The sequence below is a fragment of the Podarcis gaigeae genome (genome assembly GCF_964106915.1).
Source record: "Podarcis gaigeae genome assembly, chromosome: 7".
NCBI classification, from domain to species: Eukaryota; Metazoa; Chordata; class Lepidosauria; order Squamata; family Lacertidae; genus Podarcis; species Podarcis gaigeae.
The window spans coordinates 43840677-43862034 of NC_139683.1; the positions used below are offsets into that span (position 1 = coordinate 43840677).

General features: G+C 41.1%; 1 protein-coding gene across 3 annotated transcripts in view; it reads left to right on the top strand.

Annotated features, from left to right (window-relative positions):
* CDH2 (cadherin 2) overlaps nt 1-19532 on the top strand; it is a 123354-nt gene extending 103822 nt beyond the window's left edge. For 2 of the 3 annotated variants that reach the window (XM_083747683.1, XM_083747684.1), the window contains exons 10-16: nt 2510-2766; nt 4172-4314; nt 5613-5846; nt 6349-6582; nt 7994-8133; nt 12673-12837; nt 18084-19532. In XM_083747683.1, coding sequence (XP_083603809.1) covers nt 2510-2766; nt 4172-4314; nt 5613-5846; nt 6349-6582; nt 7994-8133; nt 12673-12837; nt 18084-18290 — 1380 coding nt within the window. In that variant the 3' untranslated portion in view covers nt 18291-19532. Of the gene's footprint in view, nt 1-2509; nt 2767-4171; nt 4315-5612; nt 5847-6348; nt 6583-7993; nt 8134-12672; nt 15206-15553 lie in introns of all 3 variants that reach the window. The other variant, XR_014566481.1, reaches the window with a different exon arrangement.
* The last annotated feature ends 1826 nt before the right edge of the window (nt 19533-21358 follow it).

The window sequence follows — 21358 nt, forward strand, 5'->3', positions numbered from 1 at the left end:
CTTCCCTAGGCATACACATTGTGTCATTCTAGCTTATAATTTTTTTAAGAACCTAACTAGACTGTTCAAAGGATCATGTTATCCATTTTTATTTGCAGGAGACCAAAACTTTTTAAGCTCCACCAGTCTCGACCCCCAGCTCAGAAAGTTTTGTAGATGGTGGATTTCATTACACAGCCTCAAAGGGCAGAAAGTAGATTAAATGATCTCATAGCAGACCTATATATCAATTAGAGTAGTTTTTGAATTTTGACAACTGCACTGTTGCTAAATGGAATGTTCAGGCTGAGTTAAATTAAACTTTAAAATATATATACCCAAACTGTTTCCAATAGCATATATTACTATCTCCAAATGAATAAGGTCTTTTAGTATTACTTCTTGCATTAAAGAAGTCTAACTGATATATCATGGACATATAGACCAAGCAACAGTAGGTTATGTGAGCCGCTCCTAGTTTGCTCTTGCTGTGTTGTTATTGTTGTTGTTTAGTCGTTTAGTCATGTCCGACTCTTCATGACTCCATGGACCAGAGCACGCCAGGCACTCCTGTCCTCTTGCTGTGCACTATCAAGCAATTATTAATTGGATTATAAAGTTTCACTTCTAAGAGGCTGATGTAATAGGGCCTTGATTTTGAACAGAAGTATAGGATTGATGTGTTTCTGGTCCTTCGTAAACATTTATGATTCTGTGACTCAGATTTTGCACGTGCTTGAAGTTAATTGCATGCAAAGGTATGCTGCTTAAGATCAAACAACGTGTGCGCGCGCTTGTTTCAACCCAAGTCTGTCCCGATGAGAGTTAAAGAGCAAAATTGATGCTTTAGTGAGAAGAATGCACCACAGTCCTTCTCCCCAGGGTTTCTTTCTTTCTTTCTTTCTTTCTTTCTTTCTTTCTTTCTTTCTTTCTTTTTGGCCCTACTAGTGTTTGCTTCCACTAGCAGAGTGTGATTGAAGGGATGGAGTCTGGATGACAGAGATTGGAGAAGAAAACCAACAGCCCTCTCCACCCGAGAGCTGATTTTGCTCTTAAAATTAGACTCACCAATTTAACAAGCCAGTCTACCACTATCATGTGTAGTTGGAACCTCTGAAGACCAATGATTAAAAGGCTACAGCCCAGTATTTAAAGTCTACATTTGCATTTGTACATGCTCAGGTGCCAAAAAGTAGCAGGCAAAACACAACTCCACAACTGCTTGTGTGTGTGCGCGCGCTGTTGTTGTTGCTGCTGCTGTTGATATCATCTACACATGTCTGTGTATGATAGTGGGAACAGTCCTCTGACCTTCTGTATTTTCATACACCTAAATTATCATCTCAACATGGACTCTTATGGCTCATGCCAGCATTCAAGCATTGAAAATTACAAATAAGTAGGATATTATAGGCATCCTTATGATTTTCAATAGAATATACATTTTTGAACCATGAAAATTGAATACTTTTTTTTTTTAGTGGAATGTGAATTATGCTCTAAGAGAGCCACAGCCATTGTTCCACATGTTTCTAGACTCTGTAGCTGCACATTTCTAAGGGTACCAATTGTATCAGGTTCTGCCAATAAGCAGCACATGATGATGTGTTTTGTATTCGTGTGTAAATGATGTACTCGCAGTTCCAAACTAGAATGCTCTGAAATGGAAAACAGAACAGAGACACTGAAATCAAACCAAAGAGAAGCAAATTAAAGCCTCCAGAGTATAATCTGCTTGCAGCAGCTCAGTTTGTTTCAAATTAAATTCTTTATTTTAAAACTGTCAGAATAGAGGCAAAAAAAAGGTAAAACTAGGTAAATAAATTAAATGTTGTGGAATCTCCCAAGAGAAGTGCTAAGCCCTTATTAGCTCTAATCCAGTTTAATGATTCCTGATGGAGATGTATTGTAGTAAGCAATCCTTTGCCAGTTTCCATGAAAAATTTCCATGCCTTGATTTCAGCAGCATAAGCTATGTAGGGAGAAAATATATTCAGCCGTTCTTTAGCCCAAGGTGTCATAATGCAGTTATAATCTTAAAGAAACTTACAGGATTCTGAAGTAGTTAAGTTTGTTTTAGGTATATTTTAGGTTGCTTTTAAAGTTTCATTTTGCAAATCCCATTGTCAGAAAAAAGGCAAATATTAATGATAATTTGTTATACCCCTAGACATAGCAGAATATTTAATACCCAGGGTCCATCAAAATCAGTGCAGATCTAAGGGAAGCATTCCCCCCCCCCCAAAAAAAAGTGCAGCTCTGAAAGAGGGCACAACACAATGGAAGAGGTGATTTAATTTTCAGGAGCAAGTTTGAGACCAGTGCTCATGGCCCCTATGTTTTAAGTTACAATTCCCTAAAGACAGAAATTACTTCAAGAAGCTGCAAGTAATATTTCCCTTGTAGGCCATAAATAAATGTTTTTACCCCCCCAACATGTCTGATAAACTGTCTGCTTAAAATGTTGAAAAATTCTGCAGCCCCATGACAAATGCAACTACTAACATAGTTCTCATTTTGCTTTTGCCAGCCTATTGATTTTGAGACCAATAGGATGTTTGTACTGACAGTAGCTGCAGAAAACCAAGTGCCTTTGGCAAAAGGAATTCAGCATCCTCCTCAATCAACGGCGACTGTATCCATTACAGTTATTGATGTGAATGAGAGCCCGATTTTTGTCCCAGTCACAAAGCTCGTGCGTCAGGAGGAAGGGCTACTTGCTGGCAAGGTCTTAACGTCCTTCACTGCTCAGGACCCTGATCGTTACATGCAGCAGACTACTCTAAGGTACAGTAGGGCCTGCAACGGCCTTATACCTTTATAATTCTCTGTACGTGAGAACCTTATACATCAAAATCTCTATGCATGAGCCTTGTAGCACTGCCAGAACCAGGCAGTTAAAAGGCAACGCTCGCCCCATTGCATTTAGTCCAGTGTGCCCACCTGCACAAACCCTGGGTAGAATTGCAGAAAATGTGGGGGGCTGGAAATAGCAAGGCTCGGTGCTTTCAGTACTCTGAAGCCTGTTCTCTCCACTGGCTCACTGCATGCCCCCCTGTGTCATCTTGGGCCTTGATAGCATAGCAAGCCTCAAAATGGATTAACTTTAAACAGGTTAGCCGTCATGCTAATTAGGCTGCCTTCTGCTTAAATACCTAACAGCCAGCTGAGTTGGAATTCTAGGACAGATACATGAATGTCCTCATTATCTCCAGCCATTTCCAACAGCTGCTTAGTCTGTGCAGCTGAACGCTTAGCATGCTTCATAAGAAATTGTGCAACAGGATCGGAGGAAATGCTGCCTTCTGGTTTCCCTACCAGTGAAGTAGCCCTAGCATGACATGCCTGTTCTTTTGCAAGGCTTAGAGGGTAGGCAACAGGGCCAGCATCTGCTCTGTTACCTTGTATATAGGTGCTGGGATTCTTGCACCCAATCAAACATACTATAGCAGCCACACAGTGGTTTATCAGATCAGACTGATGTGAACCATGGGATAAGATTGGATGTATGTTTGCACATGTTCCCCTGAATAAGGGAAACTTGCATACCATTTGAGAAACTTGCCATGATTACAAAGAAGCACATTAAGAGCTAGGTACTTCTCTTCCATTAGTCCATCTTTCTCTAATTTTGTTTGTTTGTCACCTTTCCCTCCTTCCATATTATAGTTTCACCTTTCCTTGCCAGGAACCTGCTTGAAGCATTAGCATTGCTCGAAACATCACACTGTCTTTCAGTTGGGTTCAGTCTAGGTTGAATGTGTTTCAGTGGAGCAGAAAGGTTATCTGTAAATGAGGGCTTTTAAAAACTTTGTGGATTGGAGTCCCACTAACCCTTAACCCAGTCCCATGCAGCTGGTATTTATATCAAAATGCAGTGGGTTTGCATTTGCAAAACAACCAAATAATGTAGTTTAATAATTCATCAGAGATAGCCAGTGATGTAACATTTATGTAAAATAGTTATATAATGCTTTCAAGGCAAGTCTTTTAAATATTATACAGCATTCACCCAGTGTGTATACCTAAGAATGCAAAAAAAAAGAAAAAAAGGCAGACTCTTGATCAGCAGAATCTGTATAAATCCTTAACAACCATCTGGTCTTGAGACGAGCCCTTCTTTTCTCTTCTTTATTTTATAAAGCATATTGGAAATCAATGTGGTGTGTGTGTTTTTGTTAAATTTCTGCAGGTACTCAAAACTCTCAGATCCTGCTAATTGGCTAAAGATTGATTCCATTAATGGTCAGGTAACAACAATTGGTGTTCTGGACAGAGAGTCACCACACGTGAAAAACAACATGTATAATGCTACTTTCCTTGCCTCAGACAATGGTATGTACCTAATATCAAAGGTTTGTTTGCTTGTTCTTGTACCATTTTTTTCACCAGAGGGGGGCACGCTAAAATATTGATATAAATACGCACTAAAGTATAGCATTGTAATAGAGTGTAGTACACAAAAGACTCTTTCTGTACAGGTGTTAAATAGATCAGTTGCGAACAACCTGCAGCCTTCCGGGCCTCCCTGTCCCCCTGCATATCCCTTGGCCACCTTCCTTACCCTGAACTGCAGATCCTCAGTGTGCAGAACTCCATAGACTAACATTTGCAACAGCTTCAGCTCTAATTATGTTTCCAACTGAGGATGTTTCCAAGGCTCATCCTCCCTTGCACCTATGGTGCCTATCTCAGTTTGGAAAAGTGCATAAAGGTGAGAGAGGCAGCATAGGAACATGCTGGAGGACTTTTTAAGAGGGAGGGGGAAGGGAGAGGTAAAGGCTGTGTGTGTGTATGTAGCAAGCCACACCTATAGCCAGTTCCATCAACACATCCCCCAACCACCTGTTGACCTCCACATATGGCCCTTTGGGGCAAAATGGTTGTCCACCTTTGTTGATACTTGCTCTTTATTTTGATTTGCCAGCAGCCACCTAAAGCCTCTTCTCCAATCATTCTCCCCACACTTTAGATGTCTCCTTACCTTCCCATGCTGCATAGGACCTCACAATTGCAACCTAATAGTGTGGCCCATCCAGCAGCAGTCTGAACTGCTTGCTTGCTATTTCCTGTTCATAGGCAGGTGCTGCTTTTATTGTTTTTGCAGTGCCAGCCAGCTGCTTTTTTTTCATTATCAGAGATACCAAGCTTCTATTTTATTTTTGTGCTCACTTGCCTTTATTCTGAATTATCACACTTGTTTGCTCCCACTCTGGAAAAATTGTCGATGTTGGAAGCTTGATAGCTCAGTTGGCTAGAGTATGGTGCTGATAACACCAAGGTTTCAGGTTCAGTCCCTGTGTAGGGCAGCTGAATATTCCTACATTTCAGGGGTTGGACTAGATGATCCTCAGGGTCACTTCCAACTCGACGATTCTGTGATTCCACAAAGTATTTTTTGCAGTGAGGTGAAAATCTTTTGCAAAGAGTTCCCATGCCCTTTCCTAGTTTCAACAAAACCCTAATTTTGCAGAGCAAAGTTACGCTTTGCAACAGATCTATATAATTAATATTATCATGCGCACTCATAATCCATGTGTTTGTATATGTGCAATAAATAATGTAACCCCCTTTTTAATGTAACCCCTTTTTAGTAGAAAGCAGGCTAATGTTACTTTTCCTTGTTCTATAAGGAATCCCTCCAATGAGTGGGACTGGCACACTTCAAATCTATCTCCTCGACATCAATGATAATGCTCCCCGAGTGGATCCTCAAGAAGCCACAACTTGTCAAACACTGCAACCCAATGCAACAAACATCACAGCCATAGACGATGACATTGATCCAAATGCCGGGCCCTTTGCCTTTGAACTGCCACATCATCCTTCCAGTGTTAGGAATAACTGGACCATTATTCGTATTAGTGGTAATGTGCATTGGTTTTTTGAAAAATGAATATTTGCATCTTTTGGGGGTTATGTTCAGTAGCTAGTTCCCCATCTGCTTGGGCGCGTGACCTGGCAACCCAGTGTAATTTAATTGAAGCGAAAAGGGTGGTGTAAGTCAAACTCTCTTTTAAAGGTTTGTTTTCCTTCTACCTGGCATAGGCTGGCTTAGCCAGCAGTAGCCCAGATTGTGAGCAGAGATTGGAACTGATGTTCATTATGCTGGCTTAGCACTGGTTCCCCATACTTAGGATTGCTCCCTGATTCTGTTTGTGGCATCAGAGAGACTGACTTAAAAGGTTAGAACCCACATACTCTGGTTTTCTTACACAACTATAACTTAGTGGAAAACTGAGGGCCACAACCTATGTTTAGGTAGAAGTGCACTTGAAAATAACTTCAGATGCAGTTCTGAAAGAGGTCCTAGAACAGACATTTCATGTCCACATAAAGCATATTTACATAGCTTGTTTTCTTGTTCAGGTGACCGAGCCCAACTGGCTTTGAGGATCAAGTACCTTGAGGCTGGCATCTATGATGTTCCAATAATAATAACAGATTCTGGGAATCCTCCCAAGTCCAGCACGTCTATTTTGAAGGTGAAAGTTTGCCAATGTGATTTAAATGGAGACTGCACTGATGCCGACAGGATTGTAGGTGCAGGGCTGGGCACAGGGGCCATCATTGCAATTCTTCTCTGCATCATCATACTACTTGGTAAGTCTTGGGGCCATGTGACCAGTGATACGTAGTGCCTCATAAAGTAAGATGCAAAGACACATGTTTCAACTGATAGGGTCTTTCCAAAGGATAGGCTATAGATTTGTGTGTCTGCAAGTGGTCTACTAATGGTCCGTCGAGAACTATTATTATTTATTAAATTTCTTCATTTGAGGGTCACAGGGCGGTTCACAATATAAAAACACAAAAATACACACTGTGATAACAAATGAAATCAATTATCCGCCCTCCCCCCCCCACCCCAGTTTAAAAGGCCATGGACTATTTAATTAGCCAAAGGCCTGGGAGCCTAAAGATATGTAACGAAGGCGCCAAGCAAGCCTCCCTGAGGAGAACATTCCACAAACAGGGAGCTGCAGAAAATGCCTGTTTTCATGTTGCCATCCTTCAGACTTTTCATGGAGGAGGCACACAAAGAAAGGCCTCAGATTATAATCACAAAGCCTGGTTTGGTTCTTGTGGGAAAAGGCAATCCACAGTATACTGTGATCGCCACTGACATGCTGAAGCTAGTAACCCCTTAATGGAATATTTTGTTTCGCATGAGTGGCAGGCCATCACATGGGTTAACTAGCTTGCTTCGTTTCTACACTCATTGTAGCTTCTGAAGTGCTTTCATCACAACTATAAGGTGATTTCTTTGCATTTGGAAATGGTGAGCAGTTGATCATTCCATGGCAGAGTTTCAGTTCATGGCCTCTTTTGGAATGTTATCTTCACAAGGGATCAGATTCAGAATTAACTGGAATCTATATAGCTACCATGGTGATAGTGTTAGTACATCTCTCTGTACATATGTATCTTTACTTCAAAGACCAGAAGGACTGTATATCGTAGATAGTAGTGTTTAGCTTTGTCTTGTGGCTGGACACAATAAACCCTGTGCTGCTTTGATGTGGGTGGGAGAGAAGTTAGTCCCTTAACCAGAGACTCTGGAAGAAGCTATTCTGCTGGGAGTCAGAAATCTCTGAAGACTTCGCTGGGACTCCTCATACTCCGCTGATACATCACACTAGTTGAGTGTCGTGAACTATCAACTGACTTTCACAAGACACCAACATACAGTATATGTCAGATTTGCATTTGACCATTTAGACTTTACAAAGAGATGTGCATCCAGTAGTTTTCTTCTCCTTACCATGCTTGAGATCTTTAAAATGCAAATCAGCCATTAGTATTGAATGTACTAATTTCATGCACTTTCTAAAACTGATTGAGAACCTTTGGCCCTCCAGATGTTACTGTACTCCAGCTCCCATCAGCCTCATGACCAATGATCAGGGATGAATGAAGTTGTGAAGGACCACAGGGTCCCCATGTGTTTTTAAAACAGTAGTAATCTGAAAATGAGCTAATATCATCTGCTTTTGCTCTTCTTCACCTGTAGTTCTGGTTCTGCTGTTTGTTGTTTGGATGAAACGTCGTGATAAGGAACGTCAGGCCAAACAGCTGCTCATTGACCCTGAAGATGATGTAAGAGACAATATCCTGAAGTATGATGAAGAAGGTGGTGGAGAAGAAGACCAGGTGAGAAATGGGTTCATAGTTACTAATAGCACAATGAGAAAACAGCTGGAAACTGGGATGGGTTGGGGGATATAGAAAGTCTTAGAAATAATACAGAAAAGTGTTTGTGTGCATATACTGAAACCAGCAACAAGATTTGTTCTGGACCCAAATATTGACATTTCTTCCCAATACTTTCCCACTATCCAAAACCGGGGCTCTCAACTTATTTCAGATTCATTCCAGATGCAAGACAGAACATCACATTTTACACATTTCTATGTGTTTGGAAGCAGCAACCCAGAGCATCAAAAGAGGCTAATTCTTTCCTTTGTAAGGAGAAGGCAGGGTTATTGATTGCTTCCATGAGCTTTCCCCAACTTCCATTTGATCCTTCTGGAGGCAGACATAATCATTAAATAACAATTAAAGTTGGCTGCAGAACACTTGGGAGTACTAAATGGGGATAATAAGCTCACTTCACCTCCTATCCTTCACTAGCATAATCAAAGGCAAAGGTGCTTGTTTTCAGAGATGGTACAGAGCCATGAAAACCACATAGGAAGATGGTCACTAGGAGAAACGATGCTTTTTGCCTTTAAATTGAGGCTTCTACCAGCACTTAGTATAATGTGTGTGTTGAATGACGAATCTGAAAATGAGTCATAGCAGTGGGAGGAAGTCAGCTTTTCCTTCTCTCATTCTCTTCCACTGAGCATCTCTAGCAAATAATGATACATCTGTAGCAAGTAATAGAGACCAAAGGACTTATAAACTCATGGTGTTTGGTCCATGATCCCATCAATGTTATGGGTCAGGTTCTGGGTTGAAAAGTGTTCAGTTTTGCTTTATACTAGGCTAAGTGCAGCAGCCTTAGATAATGGAATAGTTCACTTCGGAGTGAAGAACATAGCATTGAAATCTATATCCTATCAGAGACCATTGGATGCTTCAATATCTACAGATCATATTTGCCCTTAAGATTAAATCTGAATAGTTCTGGAGAAGTATTAGTGTAAAATATAAAAGGGGGAAAACTTAATGGAGCTTGTGCAGTAACATAAAAGCAGAGACGAAAAATGAGTATTTTAATTACTGAAAGCTATTCATTAAGGTTCACGCTTCAGTTCTCAAAACATTTAGACCACAACAGATATTTTTTAGGGTAAAATAATTGGCTATATGCAGTTTTAGAACTGTGATTTGTTTTTGTTTTCTGAGCATTGCAACAAAATCCTTAAGAGTAAAAAAAAATTCTGTGTGGAATGTATAACAGTATACTAAACAGAAATATTTTTAATTATCTTTGTTTAACTTTTCACTATGTGACCCTGTACCTATAAGTAAATGAATTTTAATAATTTTATCAGTATGAATTTCTGCTGCTGCATCTCCCCAAAAGTGTCAGGCCTGACAAGAAGCTTTGCTAAAGACACTACATATTACAACATTAAAAAACACCACACGCAAACATTCACTCTATATGTGGTGCAGTGGTTACTTTCAGGAAGTGCCAGTAGTCTAGAAAGAAAGTTTCATCCACCAAAGGCATGGGTAGGCAAACTAAGGCCCGGGGGCCAGATCCAGCCCAATCACCTTCTAAATCCAGCCCTCAGACGGTCCGGGAATCAGTGTGTTTTTACATGAGTAGAATGGGTGCTTTTATTTAAAATGCATCTCTGGGCTATTTGTGGGGCATAGGAATTCGTTCTTTTTCTCTTTTCCCCCAAAAATATAGCCTGGCCCCCCACAAGGTCTGAGGGACAGTGGACTGGCCCCCTGCTGACCCCTGGTCTATGCCATCTGCCTTGGCAAGAAGCATAGTGCTGAAAGATATCTGATCTGCCAGGGTTTTCACACAAAAGGCCCACAGAGGCCATTGTGGATGACACAGGCTTCCCTCTTGGAGAAAAGGCCTTGATGCTGCTGGGAAGCCAGAGTCAATACATGGAAGGCCACAAAGTGTCAGTCATGTTACCAGCCTTGGGCAGAAAGAGAGAGACTGATCATTTGGCTTTTGAGTTATCAAAAGGACCAGCAAGGCACCTAAAAGCTAAAGGGAAGAGAATTCAGCCAGTACAAAAACAGCACAGGTCAAAATTCAAGACATGGGATGACTTGGGTCCCTTTCCTTCATTTTGAGAGCCAGTGTGGTGTAGTGGTTAAGAGCGGTAGTCTCGTAATCTGGGGAACCGGGTTCGTGTCTCCGCTCCTCCACATGCAGCTGCTGGGTGACCTTGGGCCAGTCACACTTCTTTGAAGTCTCTCAGCCCCACTCACCTCACAGAGTGTTTGTTGTGGAGGAGGAAGGGAAAGGAGAATGTTAGCCGCTTTGAGACTCCTGAAGGCGGTGAAAGGCGGGATATCAAATCCAAACTCTTCTGCTTCTTCTCTTCTTTCTGCTAGGGAGAAAGTATCATTCTCTACAATTGTTCTCAGCTTCTAAGAGCTCTGGCCCAGGCCCTGCATGCCACCTCCATGGTTTATATTGGGGCACAAAACATTGGCATCCTTCTTCACATCGTGCAAGCAGGGCTCTCCATGCACAGGTTGTCACCTTATTTAGAGAGGCAAAAGAGTGTCTGCAACTGTGCTCACTTGTCAGAAGCATTAAGTAGTTTTTCACAGGGACAGCTGATCTCAGGGTAATCAGAGTTAGCACTGCAGGAACCACCTCCATTCAATACATTCTGTAAAGTACACCTAGATGGATTCATTATTTTGAGCCATTGAGTATGTATCCTATCTTCTTGAGAGCCACATGAGAGTCTTTCAGGCATAATCCCTTGGAGTTCCAACACAACCTTAGGAGTCCCAATACTCCCTTTCTTTCTGTGGCTCTAAAACAGGCATAGGCAAACTCCGGCCCTCCAAGTGTTTGGGACTACAGTTCCCATCATCCCTGCCCACTGGTCCTGTTAGCTAGGGATGATGGGAGTTGTAGTCCCATACATCTGGAGGGCTGGAGTTTGCCCATGCCTTCTCGACACTGACACTGTTTACACCAGAGGTATGTAACCTGGTGCCCTCCATCATTCTGAACTGCCATCATTACTAACCATTGGCCATGCTTGGCTGAGGCTGATGGGAGTTGTAGTTCATAACATCTGGAGGGCATCAGGTTGCCTATCCCAGGTCTAGGCCATTATGAAAGCTGGTCACTCAGAATGATGCCCTTCTTGGAAAATCAGCTTACCACAGTTTCACTTCAAAAGGACCTCAACCTCTTCCAGAGCTTTCACCAAAATGTTTTCACCTGCTACGTTTATACTTTTATCACAACAAGCAAGAAATAGTATATATTAATTAAACTAGGAGAAGAGATTTGACTTCAACAACCATTTGTAAATTCTTAGTTAATACATTGCAGAACGTTTCTCATCCTATTTACTCTGCACTGTCTCATTTGACACAGCGATCCTTTCTGGGATGTGGGGTGGTATGGGCCAGCCTGCTATGCAAAACAAAGCACAAGAGTCATACTGTTTTGCCAAGATCTACCTTATGCCTGGGGGGTTGTGCCTTTTCTCTCCTGAGAACTGAGAAGGATGTGTGAGAAGGATGTGGCAGTTGTTAAATACCTTATTTGTTTCTTTGGATCGACTTGTAGTGAAAAAGATAAACAGGATAAGGATGTGGATTTATATGTTTGGTTTTTCCTAATCCTTACCCTGTGCTGACACATACGGAAGGTAAAATAATGAAATCTAGAACATCTCCTAAATGCAGCCCCAGATATTTAATAATCCCTTCAGAGGACCTAGCATTTCTAGAACCATCTATTTTTAATTAAAATGGTGGCTGAATATTAGATGGGCACTTTCGCCTGAAGATTATTTGTGGTCGCACAGGATGTCATCCAGTTTGGTGTTGATGAAAAGCTATCCTGACAGTTCCTCTCCATCTTACATCTAAAAGGTAGTCTACACAAACAGCAGATGACATGGTAATTCATGGACTTTATGACCTTGCATTGCATGTGATATATCACATGGCTGAATGCTTTCCCATTTTTTTTTAAACCCACAAACTTTTGGTTGGATTACAATTCGCATCATACCTAACCATTACCAGTGTTGGTTGGAGCTGATGGAACATGTCGTCCAAAAGCATCTACAGGACTTTGCCATTCTCCAAATGTGTTATCCAGAACTGCACAGTTCTGTCCTTGTTTGTGTTTCAGAATGAATATGTCTAGCATTTTATTTGTGTTACAGAGGAGTCAATATTGGCAACTTTCTGCATATATTAAATAGGTATTTTACTAGGCAAATTGTTTAGTCACAGATGAATGCTACTTCTGAATCTGTTTCGCAGTAGAAAATGGATGAGGTGTAGCACAAAGCAGCCAACTGGAATGACATTGTAAATGGAGACAGGGACACTATGGAGGCAATAAGCATTCTGTTTTACTCTAAATGGATGTGTGTGAGAGATGAAGATAAATTCAAGATACATTCTGAATTGGTTTTATAATTCTCAATATATGCATTCATTTGTAGGAATGGAATTTCTCTTGCTAAATTCTCAAAACATTGTGATTGCCTATTACTTTCACAGGACTATGACTTAAGTCAGCTCCAGCAACCAGACACTATAGAACCAGATGCCATCAAACCTGTCGGAATAAGACGACTTGATGAAAGACCTATCCATGCAGAACCTCAGTATCCGGTCAGATCAGCAGCTCCTCATCCTGGGGACATTGGAGACTTCATTAACGAGGTAAAATAAGAAGAGGCGAGAAACAAAGATTCATTTTAGCACCTATTAGACACCATCTGTGCAGACAATGAATAATAGCTTTTACATTTGAAGAATTATATTTTTTTTTAAAAAAGTTGCTTATTACAATGAAAATTATCTGGTTTGGTAGACATAAATATGGTTCTTTTTAAGCACATGGAAATTTAAGTAAATCATTCAAACTGAAAAAGGGAAATGCATCAATTAACTTTTGTGTGCTGATATTAATTACATTCATAATATGTTATCAGTCTTAACCACAATATATCCAAGAGGGATTATTCACTGGGTTCCACATAATAAATAGACTAGCAAAGTGATAGCTTAGCCTACATTCATGTATTAATTCCATTTCATAACACAGGAAGTTCATTTTTATTTTCCTCACACATCACCCTTTGAATTCCAAAAACAGGAAATTCAGTACTTCTACAAAGACCAAAAGTTCCATCAAATAAGATTAATGTGAGGATAGCAAAATTAATGTTACATAAATGCTTCAAACACTTGCCTTGCTGTGGAGCTTCAAGTGCCTTTGTGCATTAATACATAGCCAGGATATATCTCTATTCAGGCAATGCTGTGTAGGATTACCAGTGTTTCTTGTGCTTTTTATGTTACTTTTGCCATTGACCAAATTTTATGGTGTGTGTAAATGCCTACTTGAATGCGATTTGAGGAACTAGGCTTTGATCTGTTCTTTGTGCATAGTGCTTTGGAAACTATAATAATATTGAACAGAAGAAGTAATCTGAATATAAATTAAAACATAAAAATGTTGGGTGGTCATAGACATTGCCCTGCATTTCTGTTATTGAATACATGAATAAGCAACATAACATTGAATAAGAACTTTAATGCAAATGAAAGCAAATACTGTAGGAAAGCAACATAAATATGAAGAAATTTTAAGTATAAGATCACAGTTAGGTAGTTTTGTGTTGGTTTTATGTCACTTATTCTTGAAAACTGGGCTACAAAAGTAGCCCATTGCCAAGGTGTGCCTTTGATTAAACAAAATGACTGGGTGATTAGGCAATATGATGCTGCTGTTACCAGAATTTAGTTCCCATCAGCTGTGTGCATATGGCTACACCCCTGACCTCCATGGTGCCAATCAAGTACTTCAGCAAACTTGCTCTATCAATTAGAAGACCTCGGCACCTGCCAGGATTTCATGGGTCCAACTCAGGCACACTCGGTTACTCCTGTTCACCCAGGCTTCAGCTCATGACAGAATGGAGATAAACCTTTCTGGTGATGGGAAATCTCATCACTGAAGTGCTACTGACATGACCATGGTGCTGGGCTTTCCTGGCCATGTCCCAGAGGAGTTTTTTGTTTGTGACAGGCTAAAATGCGACTGAATCTCCTGTCTCTGGTAGGGATGCAATGTGATCCTTGATATTGGTTCCAATAGCGATTCAACACATTTGCATTTCACAAATTTTAACTATTCCCAAGCCAGTACCTTAACTTTTTGAAAATAACATTGCTTACGTCTTTAATGACATTTCAAATCAGGCTGAAAACTGATTGAGCCACTTCACCCCCTGGAGTTACTGGTCTTTGTCATTAATGTTAGTTGGATTTATACATAAAATGCTTTTTGTTTGAGGAGAGTCCTTCCCAGAAGTGTAAATCACACTGACTTTGAAGATGCACTGGTGATAAATGGGTTGTGGTGGTGATGAAGATAAAATGAATCTTATAGGGGTGCTGCCTGGGGCAGGGACAGGCTTGGGGTGGGATTTTCCCCCATCCCCAGCCCACCAAATAGATCACTTAGTTCTAGAAAGCGACAAATTTCAGGGCACTGTGTTTATGATTCCCCACAACTCAACACATCCCCCAAAAAATCCAATTCACATTGTTCAAGGCATAGCTTGTAGAGTGTGCTAATGATTCTGCACACACTGTGCAACACACACACACACTTTGTCCAGAAAAAAATAAGCAGTTTGCATTATTAATTCAGGCCCCAGTATAAACAAGGTGATAGAAAAATTAACTGATCATTTTATAATAAATAATAAAATGTTATTATAAAAGTAGATGCATCAAGCTCACCTTTTAACGTTCACAAAATACAAGTCATCCCCATTTTTTAGTTACATTAATAAATACCATAAATTTTCATTAAGATGTAAACAGTGACTATGCTTTCTGTGTGTGTTTGGCTAAGTCACAGGGAGCAAAAAATGTGTGAGAGGAGGGTTAACAACAAAACAATGTACGTTAATGGTGGTTAATGGCTAACTTAATCACCTCAACAGTGAATCAGTGAGACAGAAGGTAAAGTTAATACACATTTCAGCAGCACTTAGTTAGCAGACATGGGACGAGGGTGGCACTGTGGGTAAAACCTCAGCGCCTAGGACTTGCCGATCGCATGGTCGGTGGTTCGAATCCCCGCGGCGGGGTGAGCTCCCGTCGTTCAGTCCCAGCGCCTGCCAACCTAGCAGTTCGAAAGCACCCCCGGGGTGCAAGTAGATAAATAGGGACTGCTTACCAGCGGGAAGGTAAACGGCGTTTCCGTGTGCTGCGCTGGCTCGCCAGATACAGTTTGTCACGCTGGCCACGTGACCCGGAAGTGTCTGCGGACAGCGCTGGCTCCCGGCCTCTAGAGTGAGATGAGCGCACAACCCTAGAGTCTGTCAAGACTGGCCCATACGGGCAGGGGTACCTTTATAAGATCAAATGCTGAGGAAGAGGGATGCTGGCTAAATCATATTGGAACAAATGTGTCATATTAAAAAACCATGATGTTAGGGAAGGTCACTGCAAGCAAGTCTACAAAGAGAGCAGGCAAGCAGACTGGGCATTTCCTCACAGATATAAAATTAAACTACAGAGAACCAGGTGCACTGCATACAGGTGCTTTTAAGAGCAAAGAGCTGGATGTGATTCAAGAGAGTTTAGCTAGATTTTGGGATTTTAGATGCATGTTCTCTACCTCCCAGATTGCAAATGGGAAATCCAATCACCCTACCTGTATATTTTTGACAGTATAAAATGGAACTTCATGTCACTCATAGCAACTGAAGTAGACAGCTCAAATTATTCAATTGTTCTTCATTTCCAAATTATATTCTGCATTTAGGTATGAAATGTAAAGCCTTTAGGCTGTATATTGAAGATTGTTCTGGTTACAACAAAGTAAAAAACCTATTTCTCAGATGGTTATTTGCCAATTTTTTTTACTTTATGGATCAGATTTTATGGAAAATTAAGCTGTCCTTTTTCAGTGCTCCAGTGTTAAATCTAGGTACCAATTTATACTGTTTAGAATATGAAATGCTTGTTTTGCTGTAAATGCAAATTTGAGGCAACTTCAGCAGAGTCTCTGTAAAACTGCCTTTCAGAGGCCTCTTCTCCACCAGACAGTTTGCACATTAAGTGCAGCCTCTGGAACATTGAATTTTTCATTGCAGTTTTATCCTATAAACTCTATAGCACCAGCAGTTTTATATCATCATCTGCTAGTGGTAGATGCTGAACTAAGAGAATCTAACTCCCAGCTTGAAAGGACTTAAGAAGATTGCTCTGTCCGTTGTTGATGTAGATGGCTGACACACAACAGTGCTCTTGCTACCTCAGAAAGGATACATTTGCCTGCGGAAGCCTTAAACTCCCATCCTAGAGCCAGGTAAACTGGCTTTACTGGTAGTGATGGCAGCAGGACTGAAATGAGACCTTGCACTCCAGGCCAGCACAGCGGTGCTTATTCACAAGGTTGCTATCATGCAGTCTTCCCCAACTTGATGCCCTTTGATGTGATTTAAATTACAAGTTCTACAGACCCCCAGAATGATGTAGCTTGCAGCTGATGGGCACTGTAGTAAAAACGTTCTGTAAGTCATGAGGTTGGAGAATTCTTAGCAGTTTGCATTTGTGATTTGCTTTCAAAAACAAATGTGCCAGAGAGGTTGGCCTCTCTGTTTGCTTTTGGAGCTTTAGCCAGATGACCTTGTCTGCTTCTCAGTTTGTGCCTTACAAACGTGAGTTCTCCCTTGGTTGACGTTGCTTCAGTTTATATGGGGGGTGGGGAATCAGGAACAATAGGTCCAGAAAAAATTGCATATAATTGCACTGTGTTAAACAGCATAAATTAATGAATTAGATCCAGATGTTTCGAGTTGATATCATCCATATGGCATTATACAAATGTAGGGCTATTTATTTGCCAGCACCTTTCATCTAGACTCACAGAAAGTGGATGGCTAATCCTATCTGTGCAGATAGAGATGGCCTTCTGTGTCTACTGCATTTTCTTCACATAAATGCCAGTGATTACAGGAGCTGGGGGTGGGGGTGGGAGGCAACTAAGAGAGGCTCTTTCCAACACTTCAATCAGTGCTAGGACTGCTGCTGACCCAGCCTGCTTCCCCCTGAGCTCATCTTCTCACATCTGCTGCTGGTGCTGAACCCACACAATAGCACCAGCCTGTCAAATTTTTGCTCCTGTGCATGTCTTTGGATGCAGCATTTGATCAGGTTCATTTGAATCCCTGGGTGTGCCCGTTACGACTGTTTGACAGTTTCATTTAATAGGTGACCATGGGAGCTTTGCACGCTGAGTTTGCAATATTTGATAGGTTTTGCTTGATCTCTAGATCCAGGCTGCTTGAATTAGCATAATTTGAGAGCTGCCGGGATTTGTGCTTGTGTTACTGATGTTGGCTGGCGTATCTGTGGCTGTGTTTACATGATCAAAAGCAAAGGGTTTCGCATTACCTGGTGACACTTCCAGCTGTTCACAAACTTCTTAATACCTGCAATTGCTTCCCTCCTCCCCCCTTCCTCCTCTTCTTCGTAATACAATTTTTATTGAATTTCCCAATTCTTACAAATTGACTTCAAATTAAATAGTTACATTGTTTTGTGGATTGACTTCCCACCCACACCGCCACAGTGTTTTTGTTCAAACCATTTTCTGCAGCATTATATATCAAGCTCTTATCTGTTACTGAAATCCCTCTAATGCGATTCTTCTGCTGCTCCTATTTCGAATCCTGCCCACAATTTCATTTGACCGTAGTGATTTTTCAGATAGTCCAAAAAAGGCCTCCATTCTCCTCTTATTCATCAAGGGGGGGCAGTCAAGTTCAGGGAAATGGTATTTTCCCTGGTGGTCCCATTTCCCTTCAAATGCAGGTGTAGAAATGAGCTAGGGGTGCTATCCTCACTTCATTATTTCCCCTCCTTTCTGTCTTTCGTTACAGGGACTTAAAGCAGCAGACAATGACCCTACAGCCCCTCCTTACGACTCCCTTCTAGTCTTTGACTACGAGGGCAGTGGCTCTACAGCTGGGTCACTGAGCTCCCTCAACTCTTCGAGTAGTGGTGGTGAGCAAGACTATGACTACCTAAACGATTGGGGCCCACGTTTCAAGAAACTTGCCGATATGTACGGAGGAGGCGATGACTGAACCTGACGAGCGGAGGAGGCGATGGCTGGATGTTGCGTTTGGACAAGTACAAACCTTTCCACTGGTATTCCCAACAAGCGTACAGAAGCTAGGCTTTAACTTTGTAGTCTACTAGCACAAGTGCTTGCTGAAGGCTTTGGCATAGGCTGCAAACCTATTTGGGCTCACTGGGAATATCAGTCATCCAATGCTGTTTGGAAAAAAAATGGAAAACAAACAATTGAGCTCAGTTACACTTGAATTTTACAGTACAGAAGCACTGGGATTTTATGTGCCTTTTTGTACCTTTTTCAGATTGGAATTAGTTTTATGTTTAAGGCTTTAAATGGTACTGATTTATGAAAAGATGAGACAAACCACATTGGGGTGGGGAGAAAGTTCAATCACCAATATGCTTCAACATGCTTTTGTTACATTGCATTGCTTTTATTAAAATAAGGAAATTGGAAAAAGAAAAAAAAACCTCATGGGGAAATTTTGTTATTTGGGGGAGGGGGGAGAAGGCCATGAAAATGAAAAAAAAAAATGTACAATACTTCTAGTTTTAGATGATAGGGTTTTTCACTAAAATTCTAAAACTTATGCAGCTGGTTGCAAATAAAGGGAGTTTTCATATCACCAGTTTGTAGCAGAACTGATTTTCTTTTCTTATGATAGAATGTTAGACACATTTTGGTCTTAATCCATATTCACATTTTTTTAAGCATTTTACAATACTTTTTTTCCCACTTCACTGTAAAAAAATGGTATGTGTACATAATGTTTTATTGGCATAGTCTATGGAGAAGTGCGGAGACTTCCGAACATGTGTATGTATTATTTGGACTATGGATTCAGGTTTTTGCATGTTTATATCTTTCGTTATGGATAAAGTATTTACAAACAGGTTGCAAACAAGTGACATTGATTCAATTGTTGAGCTGTAGTTAGAGTACTCAAGGTTTGGGTTTTTTTAATTATTTTGTTTTCGTTTTTATTTGTTTGGGGAGGGAGAAAAGTTCTTAGCACAAATGTTTTACATAATTTGTACCAAAAACAAGCAAACAAAATGAAGACATGAAGACAGAGAGATAAAACTCAAGGGATAGCCTGATACTGATGGCTCAAGCAATTACACAGTATGTTAAAAAGAGCTTTTAAACCAGAGAGACGTCTGACAACAGCTTTGCCTCTGTATTATGTACCAGAATATAAATGATACACCCCTGACCCCAATGTTCTGAATAAAATGCTAATTTTGGATCTTGTGACTGGATTGAACTTCTTTCCACTTGAAGAGCATGAATTGGATTTTTTATTAAAAAAAATCAGGAAACACTAACAGAAAAAGCCTTAACATTTCATTCAGAAGGCTAACAAAAATATTTTAATACTTCCTTGTCTTTTGATCCAGCAAATCCCCTTGTTGAAGTGAGGACACCAATCAATAGACAGAAGGGTCACATCATGACAAGGTCTTCCCCTTATTTACTACAGTGAAGGGAGCATTTCTGCACAGAAACTTTTGCGAGCACCAAGATGTTTCTGTCATTGCATTGAGTAGGGAAGCATGCATCTCTGAGCAGATGAGGTACTGAGCTATGGGTACCATGATGTGAAGATTAGGCCACATCTCTTACATGAGCCCCATTGGGATGAATGTGAATTGTATATAAAAACGCAGGTGCATGGTATCGTGGGAGCTAAAACTTGGGTGTAAAGCCCAAAGAGAGAATTCCATGAAAGTGGGAAACTGAAAATTTTGGCAGGCCTCCTTGAATTAGCCCAGAATTTAATTAGCCCTGACATATTGTTGGTGAATGCAGCAGATACAATATGATAATGGAATGACTTTGGGAAGTGGGAATTAGTGTGCCAATCAGTAGGTCTATATCGGAGGGTAGTGGGTGAAGGATCCAGCTTGTGGACAGATCCTGAATGTTGCCACCCTGCCATTCAGTTGGTGTCACCATGACATCAGGTAACTTAAAAGGAAATAATCAAGGTTGATCTCCCCATTGTTTCTTTTCCTCCTTTGTTGTCATGACATGGTCGGAAGCTCCCCCTTTTCTTTTGCAGCTTGCCTGAGTGCCAGTTCAACCAACCCATGTCTGCAAAGGCCCAGTTGGGCCTTGCATTCAGCATTGAATTGAAATTCATCACCCAATGCAAACCCAAGTGGGAACTCACTGGTGAAGCGGATCTAAGCAGAGCCTGCATTGGGCCCCATATTAGAAAGTGCTGAATGGTACCCAATGGGGAGCACTTTCTAATGGAGGGGTTGGCAAGGTTTACCTACATGGGCTGGATTGCACGTGAGCACGTGCACCTGTGATTTCCATCATCTGCGCAGACACGATTTCCGGCGCCGCAAAAGCAAGCCCCCATGCCGCGCTGTGCCAGTTTAACACAGTGCATGGGGACTCGCTGAGCGGGCAGCTCGTGGGCCGGTTAAACGACCCCCATGAGCCGCCTGTGGCCCATGGGACTTAGGTTGCCTACCCCTGTTCTAATGCTCCTGATCATTCTTTTGCAGCTGCAGCTTTACATGTCTCATACCTGACTTCAGATGTGGGGAACATGGGCATGGCTTGGGTGGGGGGACAACCCTGTGAGTCCAGTTAAAGCCCCTGGCAGAACTAATTTGGCTTCACGCTGGACATTCCCATGCCTGGTCTAAGTTACAGATTTGGGAAAGGTTTATGACTTCATTTTAATTCGCTATTATTGGAGGCTCATTTTCTCTTCAGCTCTTGTCAGTTATATTACTAGAAATAATGGATTTAATTGGACTTAATTTCTCTAGTTTCCCTTCATTTCAGAATTACAGGAGAAAATGTGGTTTTTAAAATAGAATTCTTTATTAACCTATTTGTATCCCAGCCCTATAAATGGATCATTGGGGTCTTCCTCAGTTGTATTGCATTAATGACAATTACTCAAAAGGCCTACATAGCTGCGGGGCAGCAGAGCTTCCATTTGTGTGTGTATATGCGCCTACATGTGTGAGTGTCTGTGTGCATGTGATAGATACTTAATTTCTAGTAGGTCTGAATGCCTCTAATATTTTTTTAAAAAAATGTTTATTT